Here is a 13,353-nt window from a genome sequence, read left to right as displayed (position 1 = left end):
TGTATCTGATAAATCGTCAGAATAATCAATACTAATATAATTGTTGCAATCCTAATTTAACGACATACTTTAATCGTCATTTTTAAAAGCAAAAACCAAACAAACACACAAACAAAAGTAGTAAATATTCCTGTGTGAACATGTAGCTAGCGTGCTATAAAGTCAGAAAAACCACGCTGCTCCAGGACTCTGCCTGAAGAAAGAGACTCAGCAAAACCCAAACAGCTTTGAAGTCTTCGTCTTCAGAGCCTGTGGGAACCGATCTTTGTCTCACATAGGGAGACAGTTTGCCTTAGGAAGATGTTGGATAAAGAAGCTCATTCTGCGAACTATCTGGAAGCGGTGACCATCAAACACAACAATCATAAGAAACCAGTTTCCCTTGTTCCAAACCAACCAACCAATCAACTGTTTGTAGATGTCCTACTTTCCTAAAATAAACTTCAAAAAGTATTTGTGGATATGCTTAATGACAACATTTACCCCGGAGGAAAAGGTCAAGTTCAAAGCTCAGACAAAATTATTCAGCTGTTTTGACCTAGATAGTGAAATACCAGCCCGCAGTAGCAGTATAACCATTACACATATGTAAAACGTTGTCTATAATCCTCTAGTGTAAACCCCCCCACACCTCCCACACACAATTTCATAATTGTGGTGTTTCCAGTTAATAAGAAACAATTAAATCACATATGAATAAGTTTAAGTCATTAATAAACACGTCGCGCCATGATCCTTGTGCTACTTCCTGTTGTTTTCTTCTTCATGGTTTGTGTCAGTGGCAACATCCAGTTGTCTATCATGTGACTTGTGTGGTGCAAAAAAATAAAATATTTCCACTGAAGTTTTGTGAAATAAACACATTTTTGATACTGCCTAAAAAAAACCCACCTGGTCCTATCAGCAAAACTAGTTAGCTGTGTCTTTTGCTGTCTTTTTCATTAAGCAGGTCAATGGGAACACAGCTCATCAACTCATCTTAGCCCAATTCGTATGTGTGGTCCCAAAAAAAACAAAACAAAAAAAATATATCAGCATTTCTAATAAATTAAAAACGATATTTTCTCCATTGCTTGTAAGCTTTTTAAAGAGATTTTTAAAAAGCTTACCAGCAGGTCAGAGAAACTTCTCTATAATCTGCTCAGAGTTTTAATTTTCTGAAAAATTTAAAATGTTAAATACTTAGATGGCAGCAAGTTTGAACAACCTCATGCACTAGTTTGCACTTAAAGGTTTTTCTTTATGCTAACTACTAAAACAGGATAATTTTCTACCAAAAAGAGTGAAGGACCTAGTTTATTTCTCAATTACCTAGGGATATTCATTGAGACTTTTCAGATACACTTTACTTCTACTCTGCAGTTCATTGCACTCTAATCTTTCAAACAACCCGCCTTACCCTTTCTCATCGCTCTCTGATGAATTGCTCTCCTGATTGTCGAACATCGTTGCCGTTCAACTCCAGTAGCATCCAGCGACCAATCGCAGAGCCGGGAGGCGTACCTCAGACAGGTCGACCTGCTCAGCATTCGCCGGCAGCCTTCTCAACAGCCAACCAGAGGAATCCGGGAACGGAAACCGCGGGACGGGAGCACGGCGAGTTGGACGGAGAGCTGCATGATGGAAAGGGACGGAGACAAATCAATCCGTTAGAAATTCACATGCTGGTATCCAGCAAGAGCAAACTCTATGCCCCTAAAAGTTGAACTCGTTGAATGTTATCCAAGGGCTCCGAATTGGGTCGAGCTGACCTGTTTTGAAGCTGTGGACCGGCTGGGATCCAAACTGCACACTGTAGTGAGTTTCGTGTTTTAAGTTCAGGGAAGAGCAGGTTCAGTGGTGTCAAGCATTCAGTTTATTACAATTAGCCCCTTAAGGCATAATTATTTATCCATGAGTCGCTTCCCAGAAGGACTCCCGCTCTTTTTGTCCCTGGATAATTTGTTCTCATGTGGTGCCACTTCAACATATTCTGCTCACTTCTTACGAGGGAACTTAAGAGGCTGCATTTTTTTATATAAAATATGAGGAGCAATAGTCATGTAAAAAAAAGTTTTATTTTCATTTTATTGTAAAAAGTTTTCTAAAAACATTACATTACTTTCCTTTTTCTTGTTCTTTGAGATGATTATCCTAATAAGTAACCACCTGATTCTGGCTGTCTATCAGTTTCATAACCATCAAAATATACACAGAAACAATTTTACATTTCGAGATTCAAGATTGTCTTGTTTTCCATACCAGCAAACCAAAAAAAAGTCAACACAGAATCAACCTGAGTTCTGTCTGTGTTGAAGTTTGCCATTTTACAAAGACTTTGTTGACCTTTCTTGCAAAGTATTTCCCACAAAGTTTCGCCTGGTGAAGAATCATGACACCATCCCCAGAGATTCTCCATTTCAGCTTGTGACTCCTTCAGCATAGTCATGGTAACCTGGTGTCCTCTTCTTCATTGTCACTCAAACGTTTCTGAGGACGACCTGATCTGGGTAGATTTTTCTTAGTGATTGATTTAACTGAACTCCAGGAGATGTTCAGGGTCTTAAATTGATTTATTTTTTATCTCCATCCCCTGACTTATACTATACTTTTTTTTTTCTGATTTGCTTGGACTGTTCTATTGATTTTGTCCTGTAATGGTAGTGAGGGTTACTGGTGAACCAGTGGATGGACCTATCAGAACCGGGTGTCTTGAGAAACATTGAATGCATTCAGGTAATTTCCAGTAAACTCATCTAGAAAGATGGCACCTATTGGCTGGACCTCTGTTGAATGAGGTCAGTTTATGCAATCACTTATTAAATATGATTGCAAAATAAGATTTATTCATAACCACTGCTTCTTCTATGTCTCTGATACATTCTTCTCTCCAGTGTAGCATCATTTGCTGTTTTTTCAACTTTTAACTTGATGTTCTGACAAGCCCAGAACTGCTGCGCTTTCTGTTCACAAGCTGCTACTTTCAGACACGGGTTGAGACTTCAGTAGATAACATAGAGACTGAATGTTGAACAGCTACGCTGCCCTGGTTTATCAACTCTGTTCTCATAAGGAACATTTAAAGTCATGTTTTACTGTGATAGCTCACCCACTGATGCCTCCAATCCTGTTATAAATAATTAATGAGCTCGAAACAGCAGTGGAGCTACAAAGACATCATTTGCACCCCCATTAAGTGCTAAAAGACTTCAGTAAACATGCTGTGATAAAAGCGTGGTATTTATTAGCTGGCACACATGGAACAATTTCAATAATCATAAACGACCCCGAAATGTACCAGCCAGTCTTGTTTTTTTGTACCAGCCAGTCACATCCAAATTTCCAACAGAAATGTCAGCAATATCCTCTGCTAATGCTCTTATTATTAAACCAGAGTTGCATACGGAGGAAGAGGAGAGGTAGGACAGGGATATAGCTGAGGAAGAGCTCATAGCTTAGAGGAAGGACGATGAAAAAGCGTAGATCACAGCGGCCGTCACGGTGCGAGATTTTCCATGAGGATATTTCTAACACTACTTGATATTTAAGAACATATTCAGTGGGAAGAGTGCTGACCTGACGGTGACACTTTCCCCCTGAATGCCCACAGACTGCCGATTTATGGCTGGACACATAAACTCAGCTTAAGCCACCGTTATTTCAGTTTGGTCATTCAGAAAGGTCAAGAAGATGCATGGAGCAGAAATATTGAATCAACCAACCCCATGGCAGCAACCAAATTCAATTAGACATCTAAACATGGCGAAGACAACCTACTAATGTTCAAAGTGAGCTGTTGAAAGGGACAGAAAGGTAATTTAGGTTACTTTGAACTGGGAATGTCTGGTTTGCAGAATTGGGGACTCGAGACTATAAGACTTGGAATCTTGGAGACTTGGAATCAAAGACTTGAGACTTGAGCTGGACTTGAGATCAAAAACTTGATCTCGGGCACTGTAACGTCACAATATGTAATAATGTAATAAAATCAGTATTCAAATTGCAAGAAAACCCTATTAAAACCAAATTATGTAAAATTTAATAAATCCCTTGAACACATTTTGTAATACTTTCTGCTGCAATATATAATAACATTACTACATTTTGTGCAGGTTGTGCAGAGGTAGACCAATTTTTAGAACAGGTGAACAACGTGTTCTAGGATTTCTCTTTTGTCGTTGGTAAAAAAAAAAAAAAACTCACGTGACAATTCTGTTTGTTTTGGTTGCACTTACCCAAAATCCCCTGCACTATAGTCCACTTCCTGTTTTTGCAGTGGTCTGGTCCGCTTGGTGTTTACATATACCAGAATTAACTTCAACCGGCCCAAAACCAGGGTCTTTGTGTGGGCCAGCGTTCATTTTCTTGCTTTGCGTCAGAATTAAGTTTATTTCCTCAAATAAAGCAGATTTTCTGAACGGATTTTTTGAGTTCAATTAAAGCAAAAAAAAAAACAAAAAAACAAAACAAAACAAAAAAACAGTGCTGGTCTGAGTGCACTCTACAGTTAAAAACTGATGAAAAATATACTGAATCTAGCAAAAAAAAGACAACGTTTGAAGTTTGATTGAAAGTAATTTGATTAAAATGTTAGTATGAGAAAAAAATGCAAATTAAACCCAGTTTATTTCTTTGAAAACCCTTTTTTTTTTTAAACAAGATTCCTGGTATTCCTGTAGTTTGAACCATTGTAAGACAGACTTCATGGAGGTAGATCTGCTTTTACAAAACAACCTCTGTGTTCCTTATTTACTGCTACAGTCCTGCGTCTATTAGAGGAAAGCAACTGCAGCCAAATCTAATTCGCCGTAAGCTGCTTACAAGCACACCGAAACAAATTCAGGCTTAATTTGCTTTGGGAGTTTTTATCTGTTGTTTTCCAGTTTTGAATGCTCCATACTGGAGCTCTGTAAAAGACTCAACCTGTATAGGTCACTGCTGAAAGTGTTCTCTAGACTCTCAAAGCTCATCCATGAGTTGAGCTTTGAGAGAGTAAATAAAGACTTCATGTCAGATTTTTTACGTTTTCACACACTAAAAATAATAATGTAAAACTATTTGTCAGCAATGCAGCGCTCACAGTGGTCTATCCTGCTAACATCATGAACTTTTGGCACAGATCAAAATAGCACCGTCTATTCACGGTTTTACACCCGACTAATGAAGATTTCACAAACGCATGAGGCCTTTAAAATTACTCTGCCTTCAAAACAGTGGCAGTTCTTTAATGAATGGCATGCTGGGTAATTCTCTGTTCCAGCACCTCCTTCCCTAAACACAAACAGAACTCATTTAGCCTCTTGATGGGGCCCATTCAAAACAGAACAGAGTAGACTTTTAATTTGTGGCTTTTCAGAGACATTAAAGAAATAATGCTTTGATCTGAAACAGAGAGACTATAAAGGTTTAGTCTCTCTGTTCAGGTCTGTCAGGAGAATGTTCCAGTATTCAGGCAAATTATTACAATAAGCTTGTGGAAAGAAACCCATCTAAAGTCTGAGTTACAGAGCTCTTAGCTAACACTAAGATTTATGAAAACTTGTGATTTTGAATCAATTCATAAATAAATGTCTGATATGGGTAAGCCTGTTGTAATGATCAACTATTCAGTAACCACAATTAAAATGAGCTTGATAATTTCCAGCCTGATTATTCATAATTTGTTTACAGAGACATCACAGTCCATTATATTTATGATTTTGGTTATAAATGTTTTATTTTGGGTATTTAAAATATCTCCTAGTTCCAATGTGAAGAGTTTAATGGTTTTTGAGAGGGCAAACTTGCATCATTATGCTATTGTCATTAGATTAATATAGAATGGCCTCAAAACACCATCCATCCATCCATCCATTTTCTTGCACCCTTTTTCCCTCAGTGGGGTCGGGAGAGGTGCTGGTGCCCATCTCCAGCCAACGTTTCGGGCGAGAGGCGGGGTCACCCTGGGCAGGTCGCCAGTCTGTCGCAGGGCAGCACAGAGACACACAGGACACACAACCATGCACACACACACCTAGGGGCAATTTGGAGAGGCCAATTAACCTGACAGTCATGTTTTTGGACTGTGGGAGGAAACCGGAGTACCCGGAGAAAACCCACGCACGCACAGGGGGAACATGCAAACTCCATGCAGAAAGACCCCAGGCCGGGAATCGAACCCAGAACCTTCTTGCTGCAAGGCAACAGCTCTACCAACTGCGCCACTGTGCAGCCTGCCTCAAAACACCAATACTATCAATTATTGCAATAATTTACTGGACAATTTATCGTCCAGTAAACGATTAATTGGTATGATAAACAATATCATGACAGGCCTTTTCATGTGTATATGGTATGTTTAGTCTGCATGAATATGGTTGGTCTTTGTGTTGTTTGTTTTATGACATTTTTTTTTATTTTCTGCTGTTTCATGTTTTGTTGTTGAAAATTATTAGAATTTGTTCTCCGTCAACCCCCCTGTAGGAAATAAAGGTTTTGCAAATAGAAATCTAAAATGTTTTCCAAATTTTAGATTTAGAAAAATAAAAAATCCAATGCATTGAGATTTAGTTTGAATAAAAATAAATCAATATCAATGTGTATCGATATCAATGTGTATTTTTTTTTTTCTCACAATTACAGTAAATACTACTTGTGTTGTTTTGGAAGCACTTTAGTAGAACTAGCTCCACTGATTTCTGGGTTCCACTACCAGTTCAGTTTTTTTTTTTTTTTTAATAAAGCGACGGAGAGAAGAATCCAGTTTTACCACAACACTGGTGTTGTGTGTATGAATGTGTCCTCAGGTGACCTGCAGTGTGAGGTGCAGCAGACAGAGGCTGCTCTCACTGCTTGCACAGGGTGAATGAAGAGGGAAATAGGCATTACTAATTATCACAGTTAATCACAGTGAAAACATCACATGGGTTTGAATGTTAATAAATGTCAAATAATGACTTTTAGAAATTTTCTGATCTTTTTTTTCTTGTTTTGTAAGTGGACTTTGCTACGCTGTCCCGAGATGACCTGTATTGTATTGGGATTTATTGCTACTAAAATAAAACTGAATTGAATTAATGTGAATTAGATTTTAGTAATAACATTGATAAATCCTGAAAGGTGACTCTAGTTAATCTTGTAAGTGATATTTGCCAAGAAAAAGTATTTATAACCCTTTAACAAACTATCTTATTTCAATGTGTTTTTATGCAGTAGACCAACACAGTGGTGAAGACGAGGGCAAATGCGACTTGCTTTCTATATTTTTGTTTCTTCACAAAAGTGTTTGTACTACTGAAAGAATAAAAATGTTTCTTTGAAGTGTGTAGTTGGAATGTGATCCAATGTGCAAAGTCAGTTACTAACGTTTTAATGCAAAACACACAAATAATAATAAAAAAAACCTAAATGAAAAAGATTTGGCCATTTGTCAAAAAAAAAAGTACAATGTAAAAACTCTGAAAAGGCCATTTAAACAATATGGGTTTTCTTTGTGATTTTTACTTTTTGAATAAACATGAAAATAAACTTTGGCAGAAAATCAAGGTTTTAATTTTTTGTTCCGGCAACTTGTTCCTGGTTTTCCCCTGGTGTGCCAAATATCTCTCTACAGAAATGTAAAAAACAGAAAGTGAATGTTAAAGTGTAGAAACTGCCCAGTCTTACATACAGTATATGCACAATATTTTTGTATCATCATTGAACAATAAGCAGTATTTTGCTGTTCTTTTTTTAATAGTGGACGCACTATTTTAGAGACAGAAAACTCTCAAAATGAAAGAAAAGATGGCAACTTTTGATTGCCCCATAGATTTTTCCACAAATTCCATCAGCATAGTTTCTATCATGACTGAAACAAACATTCTGTAGCTGCAGGATGGAAAAGTGAAAATAAAGCTGAGCTGCTGACGCCCAACTTCACTTATGAGACAGCAGATGGCATCAGAGTATGAAACACAATATAATAGTTGTTTTGTCTTTGTGTCAGTACTTCAGGATACACAAATCCCCAAATGAACTACAATCAGACAGGTGAACCTGCCTCTACTGCCTAAACTGTTAAGTTCTAAAATGAAACTAGAGAGGAACGTAGTTATAATTAAAGCCAGTTTGCTTCACTCAATCTTCTTTTATATATATATATGTCTGAAGCTAACATAAAATAATCAAAGAATAAAAAGATGAAGAAAATCTGACATCAAACAATACCATGATCTGAGAAGACTGAATAAAAAAAAAATCATAAGACACATTTTATGAGTTTTTGAATTCAGTCTCAAAGATGAAAACATTCCACATCGAGTTTGGCTTCACAGCAAAGTACATCTGCACTAAGGCAAGGTGAACAGATGAGCACACACACCTTGTATCAGCACGCCATGGATGAGACCCAAATTTATTAGGCCAAGTGTGGAGCTATCAAAGATAAGTGATTCTCCTTCATCCAACTCTTCTTACCTTCCCAATCATATTTTACTGTCGTCCAACTCATCATCTATTCGCTATGTTATGTGAAATCTCTTTAACTTTCTATCCAATCTTTCATCTTTTCGTCATTCTGCTGAGCTTCATTTGACGCCAACAGCACTTAAAGAGCAACAGTTTCTCTGGCCTTATGAAATATGATCAAAAGAAGGAGCAAAACAAACTACCCTTTGATCGAGCTAAGATACAGAAGTTGTGATAGAAGCCGCTTGCAGTTCCAGAAACGATCCGATAATGCTCCAATGTTCAAACCACCGCATTAGGTGGCTTATAATGCCAAAAAGCCAAGTGGCACCAGAGGATAACAAGGCCTGTCAATAATATAGAGTGCAGTTCCTAATTAACTGGCTAGTGATATCAGTGATTTAAGACTTGACACTCCCGGGGCGTAGATGTCAAGACTTAGAAGGCCAGGACAGGGTAAAACGATTACCAATTCCTGAGCCAAACCCTTATTAGCTGGAAGGACCTAGTGACTGTTTGGGGATCGAGCGCTAGGTGCTTCACGTAGACAAGGTGACTGAAAGTACTTGATAGGTTTCGTCGAGATGAAACTCATTAACTGGAGTGCTCGCAACGTCAAGGTTTCAAAATAAACCTACTTGTGAAAAAATAAGCATCATCATGCTGAATTTTCTGAATTAGTGGCAGACGGTTCTGCAGGTTGTCTTTATTCAACATAAACTATTGTGTGAGGTTATGAGCTGGAAGCTCCTTACCTGTGGTCGATGTCGCTAAGGTGAATGCCTGCCCAGGTCTCAGGGTTTTTTCAGCCTCTAACAGGATTGTCCTATATTTAGCTCCATCCATCTCCTCATCAGTCCTGATGCTTCCTCTGTCTATGACAAAAGACTCTCCTACATCAGGCTGCTGATGTTACCCTTTTGACTTTTGTAGGATCGTTGAGCTCCATGTGATCATATTCCCACCTGACAGATGAAACGGCACTAGCTAGGTGCTAAATGTCACAGAGACACTAGAAAGTTCTGGAAATGTGACTTGAAAATAAAATCTCTGATTTTTTTCATATCAAATCCGATTTTGATCGAGTTTTTTCCTGACTTTCTTTTCTTAAAAAGGGACAAATCATGCAAAACACTTTTTTAGCACTTAAATACATTTTGCTGATTAGTTGGATCCTCCAGTAGTGCAGAAAAGTTGAATTCAGCCGCTCTTAGTGCGGCGTAGATATTCTATATTCTGTTTGGGTCATAGTTTTGAAACTCTCCTTATAGAGAGTAGAGAGAAAACTGAACAACCATGTTACAGGAACTGTGAAGATCATGGACTTCCTGCTAGCCAGTTTTGCAAATCCACCATTTTTATTTCTGATAAAGACTTTGTAGTCCAACTTAAACCATTTCAAAGCTACAAGTGATAAAGTCAAAATGTTCAGTAGTTGGGTGTATTAACCCACACAATTTATTACGCTTTCCAAGAAATTAAACAGTTATAAACAGTTATTTTAATTAATCACTAAAATTGATTTATAATGAGGAAAAAGGCAGGAAAACAGCGATTCAACATAAGTTCCACATTATAATGTTTATAAATATATTCTATTCTAATATTGTGCTATCCTAGTACATATTCACTAAACAAGAAAATAAATACTTTGTCTGTGTGAACATCTTTGACAACAACAGGAGAACAAAACATATCAGGACCTGTGGCAGTCAGTTCAGGTCATTATTTCACTCTCTGAAACGAACGTCAGATAATCTCTCCGGACACCAAGGGAGCAGTTTTTTTTTTTTTTTTTTTTTCTTGCAATGAATGGACAACTTTTGCATTTTATTTGTTTCTTTTTAACACAATAGTCAAGAGTGTTCTCAAGAATGTGCTGAAATACAGATCCAACACTGATCATTTATCAGGGAAAGTCCCGCAAAAATGTCTGTATTTTTAGCACCGTGTGCATGGGGGTGGGGGGAGCATCAGCGGTCGAACGAAGGCAAAGCAAGAGTCTGTGCAGTATTACATTGAGGCAAACTACGATGTGGGAATTCTGAATGAAGTGGCAAAGAAATATTCAGTAAATTGTGGTACATAATAACGGCCCTTTGCTTTGTTTTATGACATATTGGACCTTGTGGGAATAAATGCCCAGGTTCTGTTCAAAAACATCCTGAAACACAAGCTTCAAGAGAGGAGCTTTGCTGTAGCAGCTGGCCGAACACAGAATACTGATGGCCATCAGCAATCAAAGACATGACCTTAAAAGTGGAAATGAGATAAAATACAATACAAAACCATTCGATTATTAGAGAAAAGCTTTGCTGCAGCAGTATAATGTGACAAATGGTATTTCCATATCTTTAGTTTGTTCAAAAGCAAAACGTTCCATTTGGGTTTAATACCATTTGGTTAAAGAACTATTACAAGCGCAATTTTGTATATTTTCCAGCCACATAGTGCCATTTTATAACACAACCAAGTAACTATGTTACCTTTAATTGTTATAAAAATGCTGTGTATATAAAACGTGACTTAAAAAAAATTTGACTTTGTAATTTAACGCATTGATATTGGACATCTGTCTCTTTAAAACTTCCTGTTCTTTCACTTTCACTAGATATCTGCTAATCGCTGCTGGCTAGTCTGAAGGAGCCGAGTGGACGAGTCGTGGAGGAGAACTGCTCTGTGAGGTACTAGATCTGAAGTTTGGAAACTGCAGCTCAGAGGAGAAGCTCCATCCAAGAAGCTCCTTGGACGGAGTAAAAATGCATCTAATCTAATCTAAGCAACACTCCAGGTATGTTTTTGATGACAGAGTAACATTATAACATAATGTAAAGCTAAAAAAAATATAGATTTTTTTTTTTTTACATAATACCGTCCTTTTAAGACATGTATACAAAACTACGCAGTTTAGAGACATAACTTTACAATTATACAGACACTCTTCCTCTTCAATGCTGCTTGTGTGAAACTAAGGTTTGAATGTAAAGATTCAACTTTATCCATTTGTTTCTCCATATAGATAACTTTTAGAATCTAGCTATGAAATAACTCCAGTTATATGACCTGGGATTGAACTGGATTAGGTGGATTGTATCTAATGGGATCTGAACTGAACTTTGGTTTTCTCTGTCCAGTGTCCTGAGATGGCCTCTGCTGTGAACTAGAGCTAAAATAATAGAGTGAACTGGACTGAACTCTGAAGAGAATCGAGCTGAACTTTGTTCTCAGTTTGTTAAACCAACATATTTAAACATTTGGGTCACAGAGCAGGACCGTGCCAATTAAAAAGGAACCAAAACAATCAGCAGGTTGGCCCGATTCTCGGTGCTTTGCAAAAGTTTTACAGTTTATGTTGCAACACAAAACTAGGTTTTATTGTATGTGTATGAACACAAATAATACATGCTCTGCTATATTTTTTTCTTTACAAATAAAAACAGAAAAGTTGCCAGAGACATGTATTTGACATTTGTCTTCTGTGATGTCCTTTTTCGGATATTACAACTTATATTAAGAAATGTTTTTGCTTGTTCTCCTTTGCAAAATAAAATAATWAAAAAAAAGATAAAAGAGTACCATATAAATATATAATTTTTTTCACATATTTTGGATTTGATTTAGATCTTGACTTTGAATAGGCCATTCTGGTTGTTTTAGCTACACCTAGGTCTAGCAAATGGCTCCTGCTCTTTCAGACACTCTGCCTTCAGGAAGTTGTCACATTAATATTCCTCCATTAAGCATTTTTGTTAGTGTCAGACTGAAAAAGTAGCTTGTGAGATGAGCTTGGTGGGTGTGCAGTTCCACCAAGTGTTTGCTAATTGCTGCTGGCTAGTCTGAAGGGGCTGAGGGGGGGAGGCTGCTCTGTGAGGCCAAAACACAGAAGCTGCAGCTCTGAGGAGAAGCCGCGTGGAAAAGGCTCAGTGAGAGCAGCCGTTTTGCACAGCTGAATGGTTGCCATGGAGACTAAAGGATTTCTCAAACATGTATAAAAGAATCAAAGCAACGCTGCAGGTATGTTTTTGAAGACGGAATACATTTATAATATAATGTAAATCTCAAAAAGTCTATTTTACATAAAAAGTCTATTTTACATATTTTACATACTGCATCTTAAGTTTGTGGTTGAAACATAAAACAAGTGAAATACTTTTGAATAACAGTAAATGCAGCAGTCATTTATACCACCTGGGTAATTTGGACATGATTGTAATAGTAAATATTTTCAACTTCTTTAACCTTCTAAATTAATTTCCTAAGTTTTACTGACTGTTTTTTTTTTCAATTTAACTGTATTAGATGTTTTTACTTCTAAACAACTGTTGGTAAAGACAGAGATATGTAAAAAAAAATCAGAGGCTTTATTCCAAGTGAACGCTTTTCCATTGTGGAAAAAAAGTTTTCCTTTTTCTTCTCTGCCCTGGTTATTTCCATCCCTCCATGTGCCAACAGGCATGGTCTCCTCCTCCTCTCCTCCCTCGCTCCACTTCCAGCCTTTTATTTACAGCAATCATCCTCTCTGTGCGTCCATTGTTCGCCTGCTCTCATTGACTATGTATGGCTGCCGTTTCTTCGCCAGCGCCCGTAATTAACCAGCGATGGAAGCATGTGGATGCGTGGGCGCCTCTAGTATCGGAGTTTTGGATGTGACAGAGTCAGAGTTAGGGAATGTGTATGTTGCTGGGAATGTGTGAGGTCTAAAAATGTTACACCTCTCTTCAGCTGATGAAGGATGAAATGAAGAGAGAACAATTGCAGAGTTACTTAAAAATAAATGCCCCTTTTCTGAGCAACGCACAAGGATTATAAAGTATTCAGGTTCCACATGAAGCTGCAGCTCCATCAGATGAACGTCTGGAATTGGAACCACACACTAACAAGGATTTAACTTTCACTTTGGAGTCAATACATTCTGTACAATCATATAAAAAGGGAACTAATATATAT

General features: G+C 37.6%; 1 protein-coding gene across 3 annotated transcripts in view; it reads right to left on the bottom strand.

Moving 5' to 3' along the window:
• Positions 1-13,353, bottom strand: part of LOC103468293 (thyroid hormone receptor alpha) — a 74,491-nt gene that overhangs the window by 40,184 nt on the left and 20,954 nt on the right. For all 3 annotated transcript variants that reach the window (XM_008415257.2, XM_008415255.2, XM_008415256.2), the window contains one exon: positions 1,400-1,613. In XM_008415257.2, the coding sequence (XP_008413479.1) occupies positions 1,400-1,446 (47 nt within the window). In that variant the 5' untranslated portion in view covers positions 1,447-1,613. The remainder of the gene's footprint in view (positions 1-1,399; positions 1,614-13,353) is intronic.

The sequence above is a fragment of the Poecilia reticulata genome, linkage group LG8 (assembly GCF_000633615.1).
Source record: "Poecilia reticulata strain Guanapo linkage group LG8, Guppy_female_1.0+MT, whole genome shotgun sequence".
In the NCBI taxonomy this organism is placed as follows: domain Eukaryota; kingdom Metazoa; phylum Chordata; class Actinopteri; order Cyprinodontiformes; family Poeciliidae; genus Poecilia; species Poecilia reticulata.
This window is presented reverse-complemented; position numbering and strand designations above follow the sequence as displayed.